This window comes from Pongo pygmaeus, chromosome 7 (assembly GCF_028885625.2).
Source record: "Pongo pygmaeus isolate AG05252 chromosome 7, NHGRI_mPonPyg2-v2.0_pri, whole genome shotgun sequence".
Classification (NCBI taxonomy): Eukaryota; Metazoa; Chordata; class Mammalia; order Primates; family Hominidae; genus Pongo; species Pongo pygmaeus.
Window position 1 is genome coordinate 30834311 of NC_072380.2, and position 25463 is coordinate 30859773.

Here is a 25463-nt window from a genome sequence, read left to right on the forward strand (position 1 = left end):
TGCCCCAGACTTGTACTGTAGGAGGACATAAAGTGATTCATCAGTTTTTGTACATGCCTGATTGTCCCTTGCCCTTGTTGGGAAGGGACTTGCTTAGCAAACTGAGAGCCACTATCTCTTTTACAGAGCATGGCTCTTTGCTGCTAAAGTTACCCGGAACGGGAGTCATTATGACCCTTACGGTCCCCCGAGAGGAGGAATGGAGACTTTTCTTAACTGAGCCAGGCCAAGAGATAAGACCAGCTCTGGCTAAGCAGTAGCCAAGAGTGTGGGCGGAAGACAACCCTCCAGGGTTGGCAGTCAACCAAGCCCCCGTACTTATAGAAGTTAAGCCTGGGGCCCAGCCGGTTAGGCAAAAACAGTACCCGGTCCCCGAGAAGCTCTTGAAGGTATCCAGGTCCATCTCAAGTGCCTAAGAACCTTTGGAATTATAGTTCCTTGTCAGTCTCCATGGAACACTCCCCTCCTGCCTGTTCCCAAGCCTGGGACCAAGGACTACAGGCCGGTACAGGATTTGCGCTTGGTCAATCAGGCTACAGTGACTTTACATCCAACAGTACCTAACCCGTACACATTGCTGGGGTTGCTGCCAGCTGAGGACAGCTGGTTCACTTGCTTGGACCTGAAAGATGCTTTCTTTAGCATCAGATTAGCCCCTGAGAGCCAGAAGCTATTTGCCTTTCAGTGGGAAGATCCGGAGTCAGGTGTCACTACTCAGTACACTTGGACCCGGCTTCCCCAAGGGTTCAAGAACTCCCCCACCATCTTCGGGGAGGCGTTAGCTTGAGACCTCCAGAAGTTTCCCACCAGAGACCTAGGCTGCGTGTTGCTCCAGTACGTTGATGACCTTTTGCTGGGACACCCCACGGCAGTTGGGTGCGCCAAGGGAACAGATGCTCTACTCTGGCACCTGGAGGACTGTGGGTATAAGGTGTCCAAGAAAAAAGCTCAGATCTGCCGACAGCAGGTACGTTACTTGGGATTTACTATCCGGCAGGGGGAGCGCAGCCTGGGATCAGAAAGAAAGCAGGTCATTTGTAATCTACCGGAGCCTAAGACCAGAAGGCAGGTGAGAGAATTCTCAGGGGCTGTAAGGTTTTGCAGACTGTGGATCCCAAACTTTGCAGTATTAGCAAAGCCTTTGTATGAGGTCACAAAGGAGGGGGACCGGGAACCTTCTGAATGGGGATCCCAGCAACAGCAAGCCTTTCATGAGTAAAAGGAAAGACTTATGTCAGCCCCAGCCCTGGGGCTACCCGATCTGACAAAGCCTTTTACATTGTATGTGTCAGAGAGAGAAAAGATGGCAGTTGGAGTTTTAACCCAAACTGTGGGGCCCTGGCCGAGGCCGGTGGCCTACCTCTCTAAACAACTAGATGGGGTTTCTAAAGGATGGCCCCCATGTTTGAGGGCCTTGGCAGCAATTGCCCTGCTAGTACAAGAAGCAGATAAGCTAACTCTTGGGCAAAACCTGAACATAAAGGCCCCCCATGCTGTGGTGACTTTAATGAATACTAAAGGACATCATTGGTTAACCAATGCTAGACTCACCAAGTACCAAAGTTTACTGTGTGAAAATCCCCGTATAACCATTGAAGTTTGCAACACCCTGAACCCCGCTGCCTTGCTCCCAGTATGAGAGAGCGCTGTAGAGCATGACTGTGTAGAAGTGTTGGACTCAGTTTACTCTAGCAGACCTGACCTCCGGGACCAGCCTTGGGCATCAGTAGACTGGGAACTATACGTGGATGGGAGCAGCTTTATCAACCCACAAGGACAGAGATGTGCAGGGTATGCGGTGGTAACTCTGGACACTGTTGTTGAAGCCAGATCGTTGCCCCAGGGCACTTCAGCTCAGAAAGCTGAACTCATTGCTTTAATTCGGGCCTTAGAACTCAGTGAAGGTAAGACTGTAAACATTTACACTGACTCTCGATATGCCTTTTTAACCCTTCAAGTGCATGGAGCATTATATAAAGAAAAGGGCCTATTGAACTCTGGGGGAAAAGACATAAAATATCAACAAGAAATCCTGCAATTAATAGAAGCGGTATGGAAACCCCACAAGGTGGCAGTTATACATTGCAGAGGACACCAGCAAGCTTCCACCTCGGTGGGTTTGGGGAATTCCTGTGCTGACTTAGAGGCTCGAAAAGCAGCATCTGCCCCCTTCCAGGCATCAGTGACAGCCCCCCTGCTCCCTCAAGCACCTGATCTTGTACCTACTTATTCTAAAGAAGAAAAGGACTTTCTCCAGGCAGAGGGAAGACAAGTGATGGAGGAAGGATGGATTCGGTTACCAGATGGGAGAGTAGCTGTGCCACAGCTGCTAGGAGCTGCAGTTGTACTGGCTGTGCGTGAAACCACCCATCTAGATCAGGAATCACTTGAAAAGTTGTTAGGCCTGTATTTCTACATCTCGCATTTGTCAGCCCTTGCCAAAACGGTGACGCAGCAGTGTGTTACCTGCCGACAGCATAATGCGAGGCAAGGTCCAGCTGTTCCCCCCGGCATACAAGCTTATGGAGCAGCCCCCTTTGAAGATCTCCAGGTGGACTTCACAGAGATGCCAAAGTGTGGAGGTAACAAGTATTTACTAGTTCTTGTGTGTACCTACTCTGGGTGGGTGGAGGCTTATCCAACACGAACTGAGAAAGCTCGTGAAGTAACTCGTGTGCTTCTTCGAGATCTTATTCCTAGATTTGGACTGCCCTTACGGATCGGCTCAGATAACGGGCCGGCATTTGTGGCTGACTTGGTACAGAAGACGGCAAAGGTATTGGGGATCACATGGAAACTGCATGCTGCCTACCGGCCTCAGAGTTCCAGAAAGGTGGAGCGGATGAATCGGACTATCAAAAATAGTTTAGGGAAAGTATGTCAGGAAACAGGATTAAAATGGATACAGGCTCTCCCTATGGTATTATTTAAAATTAGATGTACCCCTTCTAAAAGAATAGGATATGCCCCTTATGAAATATTATATCATAGGTCCCCTCCTATATTGCGGGGACTTCCAGGCACTCCCTGAGAATTAGGTGAAATTGAGTTACAGCGACAGCTACAGGCTTTAGGAAAAATTACACAAACAATCTCAGCTTGGGTAAATGAGAGATGCCCTGTTAGCTTATTCTCCCCAGTTCACCCTTTCTCCCCAGGTGACCGAGTGTGGATCAAGGACTGGAACGTAGCCCCTTTGTGTCCACGGTGGAAAGGACCCCAGACTGTCGTCCTGACCACTCCCACCGCTGTGAAGGTAGAGGGAATTCCAGCCTGGATCCACCACAGCCGTGTAAAACCTGCAGCGCCTGAAACCTGGGAGGCAAGATCAAGCCCAGACAACCCTTGCAGAGTGACCCTGAAGAAGATGACAAGCCCTGCTCCAGTCACACCCGGAAGCTGACGGGTCCACGCACGGCCGAAGCATGAGGAAGCTCATCGTGGGATTCATTTTTCTTAAATTTTGGACTTATACAGTAAGAGCTTCAACTGACCTTACTCAAACTGGGGACTGTTCCCAGTGTATTCATCAGGTCACCAAGGTAGGACAGCAAATTAAAACGATGTTTCTGTTCTATAGTTATTATGATTGTATGGGAACATTAAAAGAAACTTGTTTGTATAATGCCACTCAGTACAAGGTATGTAGCCCGAGAAATGACCAACCTGATGTATGTTATAACCCATCTGAGCCCCCTGCAACCACCGTTTTTGAAATAAGAATAAGAACTGGCCTTTTCCTAGGTGATACAAGTAAAATAATAGCTAGAACAGAAGAAAAAGAAATCCCCAAACAAATAACTTTAAGATTTGATGCTTGTGCAGCCATTAATAGTAAAAAGCTAGGAATAGCATGTGGTTCTCTTAACTGGGAAAGGAGCTACAGAGTAGAAAATAAATATGTTTGTAATGAGTCAGGGGTTTGTGAAAATTGTGCCTATTGGCCATGTGTTATTTGGGCTACTTGGAAAAAGAACAAAAAGGACCCGGTTTATCTTCAGAAGGGGGAAGCCAACCCCTCCTGTGCTGCCGGTCACTGTAACCCACTAGAACTAATAATTACCAATCCCCTAGAGATCCCGTTGGAAAAAGGGAAAACGTGTAACCCTGGGGATAAATGGGACAGGGTTAAACCCCCAAGTTGCCATTTTAATTAGAGGTGAGGCCCACAAGCGCTCTCCCAAACCAGTATTTCAAACCTTTTATGAGGAGCTGAATCTGCCAGCACCAGAACTTCCAAAAAAGACAAAAAATTTGTTTCTCCAATTAGCAGAAAATGTAACTCATTCCCTTAACGTTACTTCTTGTAATGTATGCGGGGGAACCACTATCGGAGACCGATGGCCTTGGGAAGCCCGAGAGTTGGTGCCTACTGATCCAGCTCCTGATATAATTCCAGTTCAGAAAGCCCAAGCTAGCAACTTCTGGGTCCTAAAAACCTCAATTATTGGACAATACTGTATAGCTAGAGAAGGGAAAGACTTTATCATCCCTGTAGGAAAGCTTAATTGTGTAGGACAGAAGTTGTATAACAGTACAACAAAGACAATTACTTGGTGGGGCCTAAACCACACTGAAAAGAATCCATTTAGTAAATTTTCTAAATTAAAAACTGCTTGGGCTCATCCAGAATCTCATCAGGACTGGACAGCTCCCGCTGGACTATACTGGATATGTGGGCACAGAGCCTACATTCGGTTACCTAATAAATGGGCAGGCAGTTGTGTTATTGGCACTATTAAGCCGTCCTTTTTCTTATTACCCATAAAAACGGGTGAGCTCCTAGGTTTCCCTGTCTATGCCTCCCGAGAAAAGAGAGGCATAGTTACAGGAAACTGGAAAGATAATGAGTGGCCCCCTGAAAGGATCATACAGTATTATGGGCCTGCCACATGGGCACAAGACAGCTCATGGGGATACCGAACCCCCATTTACATGCTCAATCAGATCATATGATTGCAGGCCATCTTAGAAATAATTACTAATTAAACTGGCAGAGGTTTGACTGTTTTAGCTTGGCAGGAAACCCAAATGAGGAATGCTATCTAGCAGAATAGACTGGCCTTGGACTACTTGCTAGCAGCTGAAGGAGGAGTTTGTGGAAAATTTAACTTAACCAATTGCTGCCTACAAATAGATGATCAAGGACAGGTGGTTAAAAACATAGTCAGGGACATGACAAAGGTGGCACATGTGCCTGTACAGGTTTGGCACAAGTTTAATCCTGAGTCTTTATTTGGAAAATGGTTTCCAGCTACAGGAGGATTTAAAACCCTCATTGTAGGTGTATTGCTAGTGATAGGAACTTGCTTGCTGCTCCCCTGCATATTATCCTTGCTTTTTCAAATGATAAAAGGTTTTGTTGTTACTTTGGTTCATCAGAAAACTTCAGCATACGTGTATTATATGAATCACTATCGCTCTATCTCACAAAGAGACTCAGAAAATGAGGATGAGAGTGAGAAGTCCCACTAAAAAGTGAAAATTCTCAAAGGGGGGAAATATGTTATGAGGCTACCACTTCTCCTGTTGGCCTTCTCAGTTTCTCCCCAACCTCCACTTTTCCCTAGTTTATAAGACAGGAGAAAAAGGGAGAAAGCAGAAAGTTGGAAAGAAACAGAAGTAAGATAAATAGCTAGACGACCTTGGCACCACCTGGCCCTGGTGGCTAAAATAATAATAATATTAACCCCTGACCAAAACTACTGGTGTTATCTGTAAATTCCAGACATTGTATGAGAAAGCACTGTAAAACTTTTTGTTCTGTTAGCTGATGTATGTAGCCCCCAGTCGCATTCCTCACGCTTACTTGATCTACCATGACTTTTTCACGTAGACCCCTTAGAGTTGTAAGCCCTTAAAAGGGCTAGGAGTTTCTTTTTCGGAGAGCTCGGCTCTTAAGACACGAGTCTGCCAACACTCCCGGCCGAATAAAAAACCTCTTCCTTCTTTAATCTGGTGTCTGAGGAGTTTTGTCTGCGACTCGTCCTGCTACAGTGTGTGCTTGTAATCCCAGCTACTCGGGAGGCTGAGGTAGGAGAATCGCTTGCCCTCAGGAGGCAGAGGATGCAGTAAGCCAAGACTGCACCAATGTACTCCAGCCTGGAAAACAGAGCGACTCTGTCTCAAAAAAAAAAAAAAAAAAAAAAAAAAAAAAAAAAACACCTAAAAGTAAAAATAAAAATTAGCCAAGTATGATGGTCCATGTCTGTGGTCCCAGTTACTTGAGAGGCTGAGGCAGGAGGATAAGTTGTGTCTGGGAGGTGGAGGCTGCAGTGAGCTATGACGACACCACTGCAGTCCAGCCTGGGTGACAGAGCAAAAGACCCTATCTCAAAAGAAAAGAAAAATCCTTAATATCCCCTCAAAGAAGGGAAATATATTTTTCGTTGTTTTTAAAGCTCTTTAGCCCATTTCTTCAGAGAGGAAAAATTCTGTGCAGAGATAATATCTCCCTATGTTGCCCAGGCTGGTCTCGAACTCCTGGGCTCAAGTGATCCTCTGGCCTGAGCCTCCCAAGTAGCCGAGACTACCAGCATGTGCCACTACGCCCAGCTAATTTTTGTATTTTTTTGCAGAGATCGGGTTGTGCTGTGTTGTCCAGGCTGGTTTCAAACTCCTGGGCTCAAGAAATTCACTCGCCTCAGGCCTCCCAAAGTGCTGAGATTACAGGCATAAGCCACTGCGCCTGGCTTCTGGAACCGATCTTTCAGGCGGCTGAATCCCTAAAAGATTTCTCTTGACCTCGTTACGGCCCCAGGACTACTCATGCCACAGTATTCCACAAGGTTCATGCTCCATCCAACCAGAAGCCCCCTCCATGCAAAAACTAAATCATGCTATCTTCCCTACATTATTTATGTACTTGCCCAATTATTACTTATTCACCAACACCATAACAAAGATAAAGTAGACTTGAAGAATCACACATCAATTCTAAATTCATTTTCTTGTGTTTCAGAGCCTTTTGTTGATGACATGTATAAATGTAAATATTTAAAATTGCTAATGAACAGCTATCTATAATGAAACTTCGTTGAGGGTGAGTCGGGAATGAAATTGCATTATCCAAACATAATGAGTCATGACTGCATGTCTCACTACATCCTCACATATGTCATGTCATTCAACCCTAAAATCAAACAATGCATGGTGGATCACAGGGAAGGAAGGCTGTTCTCTAACACATTTCTGCGACCTGACAGCAAACCAAAAAAGACCGTATGCTTTTCTTAGAACTCCAAGTCAGAAGCCTGCCTGGTCTGAGTATCTTCAAGGGACATTTTCACCATCCCATGGAACTGCAAAGCAGCTCCCTGGTCCTTTCAGCACTGCCTCATGCTGTCTGAACTGTCCATGACTCTGGGTGAATCAAAGTGAAGACAGGCTCATGGACTATGAGTCACTCTCCCTAAAAGCCTTGCTAAAAGCATAGGATTAGGACCTCAAACTGGATTAGCACAGCCCCTGAGGGAGCGGAAGATTTGAGCAATGCGAACTCCACAGTGAGTGCCACTCAGAAGATGAATGAAGGCGAGTCCCTGCGCCAACACAATGGGTCCCTCCACCTGTTTCCAGGCATCACCTCTTCTCACAAGTGACAGGAGCATCCCTCTAAACTAGAAAGCCTGCAAGGTACAGCAACTTCAAATCAGAGAAACAAACTTCCTCATGATCTTTTTGCACCTCTATGAATCTAAATCCATTCAGCACGGTGGCCCATGCTTGTATTCCTACTGCTTTGGGAGGCCAAGGTGGGAGGACTGCTTGACGCCAGGAATTCTAGACCAGCCTGGACAACAGAACGAGACCCCATCTCTACAAAAATTTAAATTAAAAAGTTAACCAGGTATGGAGGTGCACGTTTGTAGTCCCAGCTACTCGGGAGGCTGAGGTGAAAGGATTGCTTGAGCCCAAGAGCTCAAGGCTACAAGCCATGATGGCGCCACTGCACTCCTGCTTGGGCGACGGAAGAAGACCCTGTCTCTAAAAAAAAGTTTTTTCATTAAAAGAAAATCTGGCCAGGTGTGGTGGCTCACACCTGTAATTCCAGCACTTTGGGAGGCCGAGGCGGGTGGATCACCTGAGGTCAGGAGTTTGAGACCAGCCTGATCAACATGGAGAAACCCCATCTCTACTAAAAATACAAAATTAGCGGGGTGTGGTGGCGCTCTCTCTTTTTCTTTCTTGGTGTGATCTTGTCTCACTGCAACCTCCGCCTTGAGAATTCAAGTGATTCTCCTGCCTCAACTTCCCGAGTAGCTGAGACTACAGGCCCGCACCACCACACCCAGCTAATTTCCATAGTTTTAGTAGAGACAGGGTTTCACCATGTTGGCCAGGCTGGTCTCAAGCTCCTGACCTCAGGTGATCTGCCCGCTTCAGCCTCCCAAAGTACTAGGATTACAGCCATGAGCCACCACATCTGGCCAAAACCAGCTATTCTATTCTAAAATACAAGCTACTTTAGACACATTCGTAATTGATGCTGTATCAAGCTGAAGAAAGAAGACAGTTTTAGGACTTTGCTATGCAGTCTTCAAATTACCCTGCATTTGACTTTGGCCTCTGATTGAAAGCATGAAAGATTTGAGGGATCTACTGAGGAGTTCTAGGAATGAGAGATACAAGGTCATGAAAAGAGAAGCTGTAAGAGGAGGGAATTCAGGAAAGGCCTACATTAAATGCTTGGGAGGAGAAGATGAAGAAAAGTTACCAGGAGACAGTAAGGAAGAATGAGTCACTGAGGTCAGGTCAGGTTGGCTTACCTAGGCAATTCTTCCAGTTGAAAAAATCCATCGCTGGTTATTCCTAAGCTGGCACCTATGTAGAAAAAGGCAACATAGATCACACAAGACTGCTCTTTCTCTTGCAAAGTAATCACAACATTTTATGCCAAAAACCAAACACTTTCACAGCCAACATAGTCTCCGTTTTGACAAGTTTTGTTAAAGTCTCTGCTTGGAAAGCTGCCAACCAAATCCTCCCTGAGTCAACATTTTTATTTTCTCTCTAGAAACAGAAGCCATGATGGCTAAATAACTTTTACATTTCTCTGAAGAATGAAGAACTCAGCGGTCATGAACAGACTCTGCTGGATCTGTTCACCCTCCCATCCCAAGGGTAGGTAGGAACTCTGGGGCTCAGCTCATTACAAGTGTGAGACACCGTTCCTGCCTGAAAAGACAAATTTCTATGTAGTTCAAAATCTATGTGGCCTGGCCAACGTGGTGAAACCCTGTCTCTACTAAAAATACAAAAATTAGCTGGGCGTGGTGGCATGCACCTATAGTCCAGCTACTTGGGAGGCTGAGGCAGGAGAATCACTTGAACCTGGGAGGCAGAGGTTGCAGTGAGCCGAGATCGTGCCACTGCACTCCAGCCTGGGAACAGAGCAAGATTTCATCTCAAAAAAAAAAAAAAAAAAATTGATGTGGCCCTTTCCTCTCTGCTTATTCTTGCAAAGGTTTCAACCTATATGGTGTATACATTGAATTACAAGAGGTACAACCTATATAGTGAAATATACATGTAGTGAAAAGGAGATTGAAACCTTTGGATATAGGACAGCAGGTCCTATCTTGCAGGACTTCCAAATGCATTCTTCCAGGTTTGACCTTCTCCCCAGGTTGCAGTTCCATGTTTCTAACTATCTCGCCACACAATTTTACATTGGCTTCAAACTTAGTCTATTTAGAACTGAACCTTAATTTTATCTTCCAACCCATATCTCTCTCAAGTTTACCACTTCAGTTACCACCTGCCCCCAATAATGCAGACAAAGCCTTCAGTTGTCAACTGCTAATTCCTTCTCTCAGTAGCCCCCCTACCCTCATTTCTCATCAGTTATTAAATATATTAGGCCAGGCGCAGTGGCTCACACCTGTAATCCCAGCACTTTGGAAGACTAAGACAGGCAGATCGCCTGAGGTCAAATGTTCGAGACTAGCCTGGCCAACATGGTGAAACCCCATCTCTACTAAAAATACAAAAATTAGCTGAGTGTGGTGGCGCATGCCTGTAATCCCAGCTACTCAGGAGGCTGGGGCAGGAGAATCGCTTGAACACAGGAGGCAGAGGTTGCAGTGAGCCAAGATCCTCCCATTGCACTCCAGCCTGGGCGACAAAAGCAAAACTCTGTCTCTAAACAAACAAACAAAAATATATATATGTTGCATTTTGGCCGGGTGCAGTGGCTCACACCTGTAATCCCAGCACTTTGGGAGGCCAAGGTGGGCAGATCAACTGAGGTCAGGAGTTTGAGACCAGCCTGGACAACGTGACAAAACCTCACCTCCACTAAAAATACAAAAAAAATTAGCTGGACATGGTGGTGCGTGCCTGTAGTACCAGCTACTAAGGAGGCTGAGGGAGGAGAATCGCTTAAACCTGGGAGGCAGAGGTTCCAGTGAGTGGAGATTGCGCCACTGCACTCCAGCATGGGTGGCAGAGCAAGAATCTGTCTCAAAAAAAAAAAAAAAAAAATTCACCTTGATAACGGATCTTATGAAGCTAATCCATGGAAAATTCAAAAGATGTATAAACTATGTTCACCATCCACAAAGTCCTTATAATCTAGCTGGGAAGAAAGAAAGATATCGCTTGAGCCATCTCCCATCTAAACCTCCTGGTCAAGGCTTCAGTGAGCTGTGATCACACCACTGCACTCCAGCCTGGACAACACAGCAAGACTCCGTCTCAAAAAAATAAAATAATATAAAATAAAATAATAGGCCAGGCACAGTGGCTCATGCCTGTAATCCCAGCATTTTGGGAGGCCGAGGTGGGCCCATGTGACCAACATGGTGAAACCCTGTCTCTACTAAAATACATAATTAGCTGGGCGTGGTGGCAGACACCTGTAATCCCAGCTACTCGGGAGTCTGAGGCAGGAAAATCGCTTGAACCCAGGAGGTGGAGGTTGCAGTGAGCTGAGGTTGCGCCACTGCACTCCAGCCTGGGTGACAGAGCCAGACTCTGTCTCAAAATAAATAAATAAATAAATAATAAAATAATAAAATGCAAAAGCAGTTATGACCATCTCTGAGATTCCTTACAGCTTTAATCTTCTGTCTCTACTTAAAAGAGAAAAATATGCATATAAAAGCTTACTTAGCTACTCAAGCTACATCCTTACAAGATTTCTCTCTCTTGAACAAAACAATAAATTATCACGTGTCTTGTAAATAACAACCCATCTGACAAACTTAGGCTGGAAACAATGTATGCTAAGCTGAGAAGGAAAGAATGAGGCTTTCATTGATTTCTCTCCCTCTGTTACCTGCAATATGTCTGAGCCTGGGGCCAAATGAAATCTCTTGGCTGGGCACAGTGGCCTGCAATCCCAGCACTTTGGAAGGCCAAGGTGGGTGGATCACCTGAGGTCAAGAGTCCAAGATCAGCCTGGCCAATATGATGAAACCCCATCTCCACTAAAAATACCAAAATTAGCCAAGTGTGGGGGTGGCATGCCTGTAGTCCCAGCTACTCGGGAGGCTGAGGCAGGAGAATCACTTGAACCGAGGAGGCGGAGGTAGCAGTGAGCCAAGATCGTGCCACTGCACTCCAGCCTGGGTGACTGCATCACTAGCTACCACTAAGCCAACTGGAGTTTGGTTCTGCAGAGACCTTCTCCCATGGCCTGGCTCCAAAGAGAGAACTGGTTTAGGCAGATCCCCTGGCATGGCTTGTCAGGTTGAAAGCAACGGTAAACTCCTGACTGCTGTTAATGAGTACCTGTCGTATGACTCACCGGGGATCTGGCTCTCATGAGGGGTGGAGGGCACACCACCTGTGGCGATCAGGATGTGAGGGGCGGTGTACTTTTTCCCACTGACCTCTATTGTGGGCTTGGGATCACTCGTGAATGCTGCATGGCCACGGATGATTTCTATATGGGACTAGAGAAGGAACCATGATATTAGCCTGTTCTTAGAATAAAAACAGACACCTGCTGCAACTTATCAGAACTTTCATTTCTCTACTGAACATTTTGATTCTTGGTTTGCTGATGCCAACACAATTCTCCATTTTTCAAGTTTCTGTAGAACTTCTAACTGGCAACCTATACTTAGGAAAGGGGTTGCCATTAGATGCCGGAAGTATACAGTAAGATGAAATAGGCTGGGCACAGTGGCTTACACCTGTAATCCTAGCACTTTGGGAGGCAGAGGTGGGTGGATAGCTTGAGCTCAGGAATCTGAGACCAGCCTGGGAGACATGTCAAAACCCAGTCTCTACTAAAAATACAAAAATTAGCCATGCATGGTGCTGCACACCTGTAGTCCCAGCTCTTTGAGGGGCTGAGGCAGGAGGATTGCTTGAATCTGGGAGGTTGAGGCTGCAGTGAGCTGAGATGGCGCCACTGCACTCCAGCCTGGATGACAAAGTGAGGGGGAGGAGGAAGAGAAGGAAGAAGAAGAAGGAAGGAGGGAAGGGGAGGAGGGGAAGGAAGAAGGAGGAGGAGGAGAAGAGGGAGGAGGAGGAAAAGGGGGAGGAGGAGGAAAAGGAGGAGGAGGAGCAGAAAGAAAGAAAGAAGTTAGAAGAAGGAAGGAAAGAAGAAAGAAGGAGGAGGAAAAAGAAGAACAAGAAATAAAAGTGCTACCTTGGGCCAAAACTCAGAGACAAAAAAGTATATGCAAGGCACCCCCGTAAGAAAGATGACATCTTTGCCCCCAAGAATTGAGGGCGAAAGTTCCTTATGTGCAATGTAATCACATTACAGAATGGTGTGTCTGGCTGGGCATGGTGGCTCACATCCGTAATTCCAGCACTTTGGGAGGCCGAGGCAGGCAGATCACCTGAGGTCGGGAGTTCGAGACCAGCCTGACCAACATGGAGAAACCCCGTCTCTACTAAAAATATAAAAATTAGCCAGAAGTGGTGGCGGGCACCTGTAATCCCAGCTGCTCAGGAGGCTGAGGCATGAGAATCCCTCGAACCTGGGAGGCAGAGGTTGCAGCAAGCTGAGATTACGCCACTGCACTCCACCCTGGGCAACAGAGACCAGACTCTCTCTCAAAAACACTGGTGTGTCTGGAGGAGAGGCAGAAGGCTAAAAAAGACAACAGGATAAGGCTGAAATGAACAGAGGCAAGAGCAAGAGAGGAATACTCTGGTCAAGGGAGGGAAACGCAATGTTTGTACTTTCGTAAAATGGGAAGAATACCACAAAAGCACATGACACTGAAGTTCTACGCTGGAGACAGTGAGAACTCAGACTCTTACTTTTGGATTTGCTCTTACTGGAATCCTCTGCACCGAGGCCTTCACTTAGGGGCTCCTGGCACGCTTCTGACGCTTCTGCCAGCCATGATACATGCAGGGGCATGCAAATGTGGTCAACTTACAAGAATAATGGAACCGTGTAAGCATGATGACAAAGTGGAATGCTTTAACATGTTGGAACATGCTTGATTCTGAATTGAGTTATCATCTTCTTTCCCTGCACCCTCCAGGCCTGTTCCTGCAGGTGCCAGGCGTAATCAAGCTGAATCAAGGTCAAAGACAAAACCCACAGGCCTCCAGAACACCATTCCCTCAGGTCGTAATGACTTCCTGTGCAATGCTAGACAAAAAGGAGTGTGGCTCGCGTGGCGATAGGACAGACACTAGTTCAGAGGAGGAAGCAGTGAGATTTTTACTTTCATTTTCTAGGATATTAGATAGAAAGTTTCCTTTGCAATATAGAATTTCTGGGTCAACTATAAGTAATTCCTTCCCCATAACATCACCATAAGCTATAGTACACACCAAGATTTCTAAGTATTACAAAATGCTGGTTCCTGAATAATTTTCCTACCGCTTTTGCAAAAGTATTTCAGTCAGCTCCATCAAAAAAAAAAAAAAAAAAAGCCAGATGCAGTGGTTTATGCCTATAATTCCCATATTTTGGGAGGACAAGGCAGAAGGGTTGCTTGAGGCCAGGAGTTCAAGACCAGTGTGGGCAACATAGCAAGACCTCATCTCCACAAAAAAAAAATTTTTTTTTTTTTTTTGGGACAGAGTCTTGCACTTTCACCCAGGCTGGAGTGCAGTGGCATGATCTCAGCTCACTGAAAGCTCCGCCTCCAGGGTTCACGCCATTCTCCTGCCTCAGCCTTCCGAGTAGCTGAGACTACAGGCACCCGCCACCACACCCGGCCAATTTTTGTATTTTTAGTAGAGCTGGGGTTTCACCGTGTTAGCCAGGATGGTCTCAATCTCCTGATCTCATGATCTGCTTGCCTCAGCCTCCCAGAGTACTGGGATTACAGGTGTGAGCCACCGCGCCCGGCCTCTACAAAAATTTTTTAAAAGTAGTAGGGTGTGGTGGGACAGTGCCTATAGTCCAAGCTACTCAGGGGGCTGAGGTGGGAGGATTGCTTCAGCCTGGGAGGTTAAGGCTGCAGTGAGCTGTGATCATGCCAGTGCCCTCCAGTCTGCTCAAGAGAGTGACATCCTGACTTCAAAAAAATAAAATAAATAAAATAAAAAACTTGGTGTGTTTTAGTACTGCCAGTGTTACTCTATAATCAGCCTTAAAATCTCCTGTGCTTAAGGACTGCGGGCCTTTAAATATTTTTCCCCCTGGATTGCGGAGTAAGGTTGGAAAATTCACCCTCCAAAAAATAAACCCAATGAATAAGAATACAAAACTGTATACAGTTAGCTACCTATGAAGTAACTCGTCCTAAAAATTGGTTTATAAATATGCTGCTACTGAGATCACAGTGGCCTAATTATCATCAAGAATTTACTGATCTAAGCCAGGTGTAGTGGCTGATGCCTGTAATCCCAGCATGTTGGAAGGCCAAGGCAGGAGGATCACGAGCCTGGGAGGTCGAGGCTGTAGTGAACTGAGATCATGCCACTGCACTTCAGCCTGGGTGACAGAGTAAGACCCTTCTCAAAAAAAAAGTTGCTGATCTAAATATAACCTAAGAGGGCCAGGAGTGGTTGTTCACCCCTGTAATCCCAGCACTTTGGGAAGCTGAGGCAGGCGGATCACTCGAGGCTAGGAGTTCGAGACCAGCCTGGCCAACACGGTGAAACCCTATCTCTACCAAAAATACAAAAAAAATTAGGCAGGTGTGGGGGCATGTGCCTGTAGTCCCAGCTACTCAGGAGGCTAAGGCACAAGAATTGCCTGAACCTGGGAGGCAGAGGTCACAGTAAGCCGAGATCACATCACTGCATTCCAGCCTAGGCGACAGAGCAAGATTCTGTTTCACAAATAAACAAACAAACAAATAAACAAACAAACCCTAAGAAATGTTAGAAACAGCAAAGTGAGACCGCAAAGACAAATGAAGGGTGGCGCGAAGATATTGTCAAGGAAAAGGAGAGTTAAGTGATGCACAGGTTGTGAATGTCACCTACATGGTCCTGGTGGGAAAGGTGTGACATCCCAGCACTATGGGGGAAAAGCATCAGGATAGTGAAGGATGACATACAGTTGCTGGAGGCAAACACACCTTTGCCTAGTTTTCTTGATCAGATGTCATTCATAAAAACAACCCTCTGAATCCTAATTTGGTCTCTTAAGGAGGTCTTACTCTAGGCAAATAAACAATGGTAGGTTTGGCCAAGCGCAGTAGCTCACGCCTGTAATCTCAGCACTCTGGGAGGCCGAAGCGTGCAAATCACTTGAGGTCAGGAGTTCGAGACCCCTGGCCAACATGGTGAAATCCCGTTTCTACTAAAAATACAAAAATTAGCCGGGCGTGGTGGTGCACACCTGTAATCCCAGCTACTTGGGAGACTGAGGCAGGAGAATTGCTTGAACCTGGCGGGAGGCAGAGTTTGCACTGAGCTGAGATTGTGCTCTTGCATTCCAGCCTGGGTGACTAGAGAAACTCTGTCTCAAAAAACAAACAAACTGAAAAACAGACAATGGCAGGTTTTCAGCTAGATGGCACTCCTCATTTTAATTAATAAACTGGCATACTGGTGCACAAAGTATCTCGTATGTGACTTCTGAATCTAAGTGCCAGGCCAGACCTACTCAAGGTGCAGCTATTAGGTGAGGCCTGGTCTACCAGCTCTGGCACTTGCCACCCTCTCTCTGCAGAAGAGACTGGCCGGCTGGGTCAGAAGCTTCTGCTCTGACAGGTCAATTTCAATAATAGAAAAAGTAAAAGGCCAGGCACAGGGGCTCATGCCTATAATCCCAACACTTTGGGAGGCTAAGGCAAGAGTTTAAAGACCAGCCTAGGCAACATAGTGAGAAATTTCTACAAAATATTATAAAAATTAGCCAGGTGTGGTGGTGCGTGCCTGTAGTCCTAGCTACTAATGAGACTGAGGCAGGAGGACTGCTTGAGCCCAGGACTTGGAGGCTGCAGTGAGCTATGATTGCACCACTGTACTCCAGCATGGTGACAAATAGAGACCTGGTCATTAAAAATAAAATAGAGCCAGGCACGGTGGCTCATGCCTGTCATCTCAGCACTTTGAGAGGACAAGGTGGGCAGATCACCTGAGGTCAGGAGTTCGAGACCAGCCTGGCCAACATGGTGAAACCCTGTTTCTACTAAAAAAATACAAAAATTCGACAGGCGTGGTGGCACACACCTGCAGCCCCAGCTACTCAGGAGGCTGAGGCAGGAGAATTGCTTGAACTCAGGAGGCGGAGGTTGCAGTGAGCCGAGATTGCACCACTGCACTCCAGCCTGGGCGACAGAGCAAGACTGTCTCCAAAAAAAAAAATAATAAAAATAAATAAATAAATAAGGCTACAGTCTGGCAAGACTTAGCTGAGTACTCAAGAAGGGAACAGCTTTTTCTCAAAGTTAAAAACCCAGTATACACACCTTGGTGAGATTGTTTTCATAGATGGTATTCAGGCGGCTCACATAGGCGTCCCGCTTTTCCTTAATAATACTGCAATGAAACCCAAGTCAGTATTCAGAAACAGGATCTTCCCCTTCTAGTTAGTAACTAAGGCATCTGTCCCTGAACACTCTGAGCAGAGAATCACTGACTGTCAATAGGAACGGCAGTGAGTGAATATCTCCGAAGACAGTCATCCCTTCCCTGTGTCATTCTGCTGCCCCATGTGTTAAAAGCCTCTGTGCCACTCAGTGGAGAACACACTCAGTTGGCATCGTCTTTCTGCACAGAAGACAAGCAGAAATGTTTTGGCACAGTGCCTAGAACATGGTGTGCGTAGGACGTGGTGGGCACTTAACAAATACTTGTTAAATAAATAAATTTGCTAAATTTCTTAAAAACTGTTATGGCTTCAAAGGATTTACAGCAGTTCCTTAAATATTTAAACACAAAACTGCCATATGACCTGGCAATTCCACTTCTAAGTACAGACCCAAAAGAAACTGGAAGCAGAGACCTGAACAGATACCCATATACGAATGTTCATAGCAGCATTGTTCACAATAACCAAAAGGTAAAAACAGGCCAGGCGCAGTGGCTCACGCCTGTAATCCCAGCACTTTGGGAGGCCGAGGTGGGCGGATCACAAGGTCAGGAGATCGAGACCATCCTGGCTAACACAGTGAAACCCCGTCTCTACTAAAAAAAATACAAAAAATTACCCAGGCGTGCTGGCGGGCGCCTGTAGTCCCAGCTACTCAGGAGGCTGGGGCAGGAGAATGGCGTGAACTCGGTAGGCGGAGCTTGCAGTGAGCCACAATCGCGCCACTGCACTCCAGCCTGGGTGACAGAGCGAGACTCCGTCTCAAGAAAAAAAAAAAGGTAAAAACAACCCAAAAATTCACTAACAAATGGATGGATAAACAAAATGTGGTTTTATCCATATGATGAAATCTTATTCTGCCTTTAAAAGGAATGAAGGCCGGGCACAGTGGCTCACACTTGTAATCCCAGCACATTGGGAGGCTGAGGCGGGAGGATCACTTCAGCTCAGGAGTTCAAGACTAGCCTGGGCACCACAGTGAGACCTCATCTCTACTAAAAACAAAAATAAAAAAAAATAGGCAGGCATGGTGGCACACGCCTGTAGTCCCAGCTACTCAGGAGGCTGAAGTGGGAGGATAGCTTGAGCCCAGGAGCTCAAGATAGTGGTGAGCTATGATTGCACCACTGCACTCCAGCGTGGACAACAGAGCAAGACCCTGTCTTAACAAACAAAAAAAAAGGAATGAAGTTCTGATACATACTACAACATGGACAAACCATGAAAACAAAATACACTAGACATAAAGCAACAAATATTGTATGATTCCACTTACATGAGTTCCCTAGAATTGGCAAATTCATAGAGACAGAAAGCAGAATAGAGGTTCCCAGGGCCAGGGGGAGAAGAGAATGAGGGGTTATTGTTTAATGGAAGAGAGTTTCTGTTTGGGATGGCAGAAAAGTTCTGGAAGTGGTAATAGTGGTGACGACTGTATAACAATGTGAATGTGCTTAATGACACTCAATTGTATACTTAAAAATGGCTAAACTGTAAATCTCATGTTGTGAATATTTACCGCAATTCCTCCTCCATCCCTAAAAAAGTTTATGGCTCAGTTATAAAAGAAAAATATCTACACTTGGAAACTGAATCCTCTGAGTGTTGACACTTACCGCCAATTGAATTTACCCTCACAACTTGGAAAGCCATAATCAGCATGATCATGCATGAATTCAGAGTGGACAGCTGTGTTCCACATTACCTGTTAAAAAAAAAAAAAAAAAAAGGATCCAAAACAGCAGTAAATCAGTCCTGAGGGAAAAAAGGAATCATGAATGACTGGTAACTAGGTAACAGCAGATAAAAATACTGCCCTTTAAGTTAAAAACAAACCTAGCTGGGCACGGCAGCTCACGCCTGTAATCCCAGCACTTTGGGAGCCCGAGGCAGGTGGATCATTTGAGGTCAAGAGTTCGGGACCAGCCTAGCAAACATGGCAAAACCCCATCTGTATTAAAAATACAAAAATTAGCTGGGCATGGTGGCACACACCTGTAGTCCCAGCTACTTGGGAGGCTGAGGCAGGAGAATCACTTGAACCCCGAGGGCAGAGGTTGTAGTGAGCCAAGATCACACCACTGCACTCCAGCCTGAGTGACAGAGAGAAACTCTGTCTCAAAAAATAAAATAATAATAATAATAAAATCTACTATACCTTGCTAACTTAAAACATTTTTTTAAAGTGATAAGGGGAAAGATATTAAAAACAGACTAAAAAGAAACAAAAACAAGGCCGGGCGCAGTGGCTCATGCCTATAATCCCAGCACTTTGGAAGGCCGAGGGAGGTGGATCACTTGAAGTCAGGAGTTCGAGACCATCCTGGCCAACATGGTGAAATCCCATTTCTAATAAAAATACAAAAAAAAAAAATTAACCGGGCATAGTGGTGCATGCCTGTAGTCCCAGCTACTTGTGCTGAGGCAGGAGAATCACTTGAACCTAGGAGGTGGAGATTACAGTGAGCTGAAATCACACCACTGCATTCCAGCCTGGGCAAGAGTGAGACTCTGTCTCAAAAAAAAAAAAAAAAAAGAAACAAACAAACAAAAACATATATAAATGAACATACATAAATGTCTACCACATGTGATCAGAAGGAACAAGTAAATATGAGATTAAAACATTACAAAATCAGTTTACTGTGCAGTATTAGCCCAGTGGTATATTTAAAAAAAATAAACTTGCACCAATCAACATGAAATTTACCACCATAACTGGTTTAAACTACATAAAACCACCTTATAATTAATTTATATAATTCATACAGTCATATTTGCATGGCTCCAAGTAGAACAGATTCCAAAAAGTATGACTAATAGGAAAGGAAATAGTTGAGGGAAAATGTCCCAGAGAAAAAAAGTCTTCCCAAGACAGAAAGAAAAACATCTACCTATACCAGGGAACAGATTTCAAAAAAGCTTTTTGGAATTAAACTCAGGTATGCATCACTGATGAGATTAGGAGATTTTCTTATATAATACCAAAAAGATGACAAGTTAAAATGGAATGTCATTAATAAAGGTGGTAAGCTTGAGATTACAACATATGTTGAAAGTACATTCAAATGAGTGGTAAAATTCTTTGCAAGTATAAGCAAGAGGCAGCTTTAGAAATAAGACCTGCTGTTTTTTCCTCTTTGTCAAGGGTAAAAAAATGAATTCATTCAATGTGACCTGCACCACAGATATTAACACCAAAAAAATCACTAACGTGATATAGAAAATCCATGAACCCACAAAACTTAAGAAGATTCCATTCAACAGTTTGGTTTGCTGGCTGGGTCTTTCTGCTGAGAAAAAACTGTTCTGCGGTGTACATGACCAAACTAAATTACTAGGCCTTGGCTGGGGTCGGTGGCTTATGCCTATAATCCCAGCATTTTGGGAGGCCGAGGTGGGCAGATCACCTGAGGTCAGGAGTTCGAGACCAGCCTGGCCAACATGGTGAAACCCCATCTCTACTAAAAATACAAAAATCAGCCAAGTGCAGTGGCGTGTGCCTGTCATCCCAGCTACTTGGGAGGCTGAGGCAAGAGAATCACTTGAACCCAGGAGGCAGAGGTTGCAGTGAGCCAAGATCGTGCCACCGTACTCCAGCCTGGGTGACAAGAGCGAAACTCCGTCTCAAAAAAAATATATAATAATAAAAATAAAAAGTAATTAAAAATAAATAAAAAAATTTAAAAAACACAAATCAAACAAAAACAATCCTATTGCTTAAGCCACTTTTAGTAGGGTCTAGGGGGTTTTTTTGCAGAAAGAATTTTAACTATTTGGAAACATTCTTATTTTGATTATGATTTACCAAATAGAAAAAGGATTGTAAAGGGAAAGAGAAATAAAAATTCTACCTTTTTGGGTACACATCCAACATTCACCTGGGGGAAAAAAAAAGACAGACTTTAAGAATATTGAATTTAAACCATCAAACGAAATCTGCAAGAAATGCATGCTAAGCATCAAGCGAGGAGTCTTCCTTGGGTTCTAAGTCACAGTGTACTAAATTCTAGTTACTTTCTTTGTTAAAAAAAGATAAGAACATTATTTTCCTTCTGTGATGAGGGAGAGAAGTTCGTTCATCAGCATTTTTCTCGGACGGAGAAAGAACAATCAGCCCATTTGAGCAGCTGTCTAAGAGGACTTCTCGGGAAAGTACTGCAGAATACATGGATAAACACCCAAGATGGGCCAGGGCTTGGTAGTTCACACCTGTAATTCCAGCACTTTGGGAGCTGAGGCAGTTGGATTGCTTAAGCCCATGAATTCGAGACCAGCCTGGGCAACAAGCGAGACCATGTCTCTACAAAAAAAAATTAGCTGGGTATGGTGGTGCACGCCTGTGGTCCCAGCTACTCAGGAGGCTGAGGTGGGAGGACGCTTTGAGCCTGGGAGGACAAGGCTGCAGTGAGCCATGATCATGATCATCCCACTGCACTCCAGCCTGGGTGACACTGCAAGACCCTGCCTAAAAAAAGAAACACACACACAAAGAAAGGCTGAACATTGAGATACTGGTGAATACTCACCAAAAGCACAAAAATTTAAAGCACATGGCATGGAACTTAGGATATTGATTAACCATTAGTAAAGAAACTTGAGAAAACCTAAATAAATATTAGAGCTCATAAAATGACTTTGATTTATAACTACTAGGCATTTGGCCTAAAGAAGTAACCAAAGATGTAGAAAAGCGAAATGCACAAATGCACAGATTATCATGTTATGTACAAATACATATTTGGTTACAATCATTTCCATTTCACTATTAGTTAATATAAAGAAAAATACTTATGGAATAAAAGTAGAAAAAGCAAGACTCAGAAAACTACTTTTTTTTTTTTTGAGACAGAGTCTCACTTTGTTGCCCAGGCTGGAGTGCAATGGTGCGATCACAGCTCACTGCAAACTCCACCTCCCAGATTCAAGCGATTCTCCTGCCTCAGCCTCCTGAATAGCTGGGACTGTAGGTGTGCACCACCACGCCCAGCTAATTTTTATATTTTCAGTAGAGAGGGGTTTTGCCATGTTGGCCACGCTGGTCTCGAACTACTGACCTCAGGTGATCCACCTGCCTCAGCCTCCCAAAGTGCTGAGATTACAGGCATGAGCCACTGCGCCCAGCCAGAAAACTACATTATTTTGTTTGGTTGGTTTTTTTTTTGAGACCAAGTCTTACTATATCACACAGGCTGGAGTATAGATAGTGGCGAGATCTCAGCTCACTGCAACCTCTGCCTCCCAGGTTCAAGTGATTCTCATGCCTTAGCCTCCTGAGTAGCTGAGATTACAGGCGCCTGCCATCCTGCCTGGCTAATTTTTGTATTTTGAGTAGAGATGTGGTTTCGCCTTGCTGGCCAGGCTGGTCTCGAACTCATGACCTCAAGTGATCCACACACCTTGGCCTCCCAAAGTGCCGGAATTACAGGCATGAGCCACCATGCCCAGCCAAAATCTACATTTTTTAAAAGTAAAGATAAAAGATAATTTAAATAATGAAATATTTTTCATCTGTCAGATTGGCAAAAATTTTAAAGGTTGACTATAACTAGCGTTAGCAAACATATCCTGATTGGCCCAGCAATTCTACTTTTAGAGTAACCTAGAAAAGTAGTCACATATTATGCTCCCATGTCCAAAGATGCATTTATGGGGATATTCCTTGAAGCTTGGTGATAATGGGTTACTACAGACATGTTAAATATCCATCGGCAGGGATGTATTAAATAAACAGTTATACATTGAGTCGGTGGAATATTCTGCAGCCATTTAAAAAGGGCAAGGTAGATTTCTATGCACTATATGGAAAGAGTTCTAACATACACTGTTATGCATCAAAAAGAAAGTTGCAGAATAGTAGTTATGCCATGACCCAATTCGTATTTATATGCAGTATGTGTGTATGTATATATGGGTATAAACACAGTTTGGCTATACTCCAAGCAGTCAACAGTGTTTCTCTGGAGAGGGAGAAAACTTTCACATTTTGTTCTATACGCCTTTTTTTTTTTTTTTTTTTTTTTGAGACAGAGTCTTGCTCTGTCACTCAGGCTGGAGTGCCATGGCGTAATCTCAGCTCACTGCAACCTCTGCTCCCCAGGATCAAACAATTCTCCCTCCTCAGCCCCCAAGTAGCTGGGACCACAGGCGTTCACCGCCATGCCTGGTATTTTTAGTAGAGACAGGGTCTCACCATGTTGCCCAGGCTGGTCTTAAACTCCTGAGCTCAAGTGATCCACCCGCCTTGGCATCCCAAAGTGCTGGGATTACAGGCGTGAGCTACCATGCCTGGATATACTTTTTTTAAAAAAATAAAAAATATTTTTCTAAAAATATAGAGACAGGGTCTCACTATGTTGCCCAGGCTGGTCTCAAACTCCTGGGCTCAAGCAATCCTCCTAACTCGGCCTCCCTAAGTGTTGAGATTACAGGTGTGAGCCACCATACACGGCCTGTATATGCTTTTTATTTTATTTTTTAAATAAAAATTAAAAATACTTTATAAAATAGAGACAAGGTCTCAGTATATTGCCCAGGCTGGTCTTGAACTCCTGAGATCAAGTGATTCTCCTGCCTCAGCCTCTCAAAGTGCCGGGATTATAGGCATGAGCCACCACGCTTGACCTGTATATGCTTTTGGAAAACAGTTTAATGATCACTCACCAAAATCCACAGGAGAATCTTAAATGTTTACAAGCAGCAATTATTCCACTATTCCACTATTCCTGCCAGCACCACTTCCTTCATGGTAGAGTATCACAAGTAAAAGTACTTCATACTAAAAATTAGAATAATTTATGGGCTGGGCATGATGGCTCACACCTGTAATCCCCACACTTTGGGAGGCCGAAAAGAAAGATGATTGCTTGAGCCCAGGAGTTAGGGACCAGCCTGGGCAACATAGTGAGACCCTGAGACCCCATCTCTGCAAAAAAATAAAAAATAAAAAATTAGCTGGGCTTGGTGGTGCATGCCTGTAGTTCCAGCTATTCAGGAGGCTGAGGCAGGAGGATCTCTTGAGCCCCGGAGTTGAAGGCTACAATAAGCTCTGATCATACCATTGCACTCCAGCCTAGGTAACAGAGCCAGACCCTACCTCTAAAAATAATAATAATAATAATAATAATAATAATAATAATAATAATAATAATAAATGTATGGCTTTTTATCTGGAGTGCCCTTTCATCTGGCCAAGCTGAGGATATGCTATTTCTCAACCCCCAAGTACCTGACAACATTACTGGGATAAACAGAATAAGCCATTTCTGAGAAAGGAGGACGGACGGCAGGGGTTTCTTAATGGTAAGAGCAGAGAAAGGAGGTCGAAACTCTGTGGGAAGAACAATGCTAGCCCCATAATGGGAATGATTTTCTCATCCAACCTGCCTTTTCCAGTTATTTGGCAGGCAACGTGCTTCCCAGTGCTTTCCACCCACACCTTTATAGCCTGCAGTTCACCATTTAAGTTCACTAAGTGGCTTCAACTAGGACAGACTCCAAAAGCAATTTTCCCAAAGGTAGAGATGATTTGTCTGCTAAATAAATACTGCTGGTCTTCCAGTCACTGTTTCTGGCTTCCCAAGAATCATTAAAAGCAATCCAAGGGTGTCATAAAGCACTCAATGTTCTAAACTACTCTCACATACCATCAGTTTGTTCCTCATGTATATCTGAAGCTACTTTAAAGTTATTTAAGGCTTCTTTTTCTAAGTTTTTTAAAAATGTGTTTTTAAAGTTTTTAAAAAATATGTTTAATTTTAAAACATATTCTTTTTTTGGAATATGTTTCTTCTAAGCGCCAAGGTGGGCTTTCACTGGTGCCTGGTGTCTATAACTCTGGTTTGTTTTTTAGAAGTTTCTGCCTTTTTCGCTTCTATGTCATCTTAGCTTGCAGTCATTCATTCAGAGGTACTGAGTAAGCACCCACTTGTGCCAGGCATTATGCAAGGTAAGACACTAAATAGATACAGTCCCTGCTCTTGCGGACTATATCAGTATCTTGGCCTACAGTGCCAGCCAGAGAGAGGCTCTGAGCCTATCCAAGATATTGACTCGAGGGGCAGCAGCAGAATCTCCACATTCCCTAAAATTGAAGAGCACTGGGCCAGAAAGCAGAGGAAGAGGATGGTGGAAAATTGTGGCCTTGCTGGGCCAGAGAAGCTGCGCCCCAGCACAACACACTTTGGGGCCTGGGGCACTGGTTGAAAGGAAGCCTATGACCCTGAAATACCACTGTCCTATTTTGCCAGCTCCTGTGAATAGGCCTCCAGGGATTTCCACTGCTTTTAGAGACCTATTTACATGCCAGCAACATCACATGACTTCAGTGCCTCTGACTTGGAAGGAACGAAAAGCACATTTAGGCTGGGAGTGGCGGCTCATGCCTATAATCCCAGCACTTTGGGAGGCCAAGGCAGGTGGATCGCTTGAGGCCAGGAGTTCAAGATGAGCCTGGGCAACATGGTGAAACACTATCTCTAGAAAAAATACAAAAATTAGCCAGGTGTGATAGTGTAAGCCTGTAGTCCCAGCTACTGGGGAGGCTGAG

General features: G+C 44.7%; 1 protein-coding gene across 1 annotated transcript in view; it reads right to left on the reverse strand.

Moving 5' to 3' along the window:
• GSR (glutathione-disulfide reductase) overlaps positions 1-25463 on the reverse strand; it is a 58826-nt gene that overhangs the window by 21167 nt on the left and 12196 nt on the right. Inside the window, exons 2-6 of the mRNA XM_054497928.2 lie at positions 20770-20796; positions 18532-18620; positions 16794-16863; positions 11753-11900; positions 8769-8823 (exon numbers count right to left, since the gene is read on the reverse strand). Coding sequence (XP_054353903.1) covers positions 8769-8823; positions 11753-11900; positions 16794-16863; positions 18532-18620; positions 20770-20796 — 389 coding nt within the window. The remainder of the gene's footprint in view (positions 1-8768; positions 8824-11752; positions 11901-16793; positions 16864-18531; positions 18621-20769; positions 20797-25463) is intronic.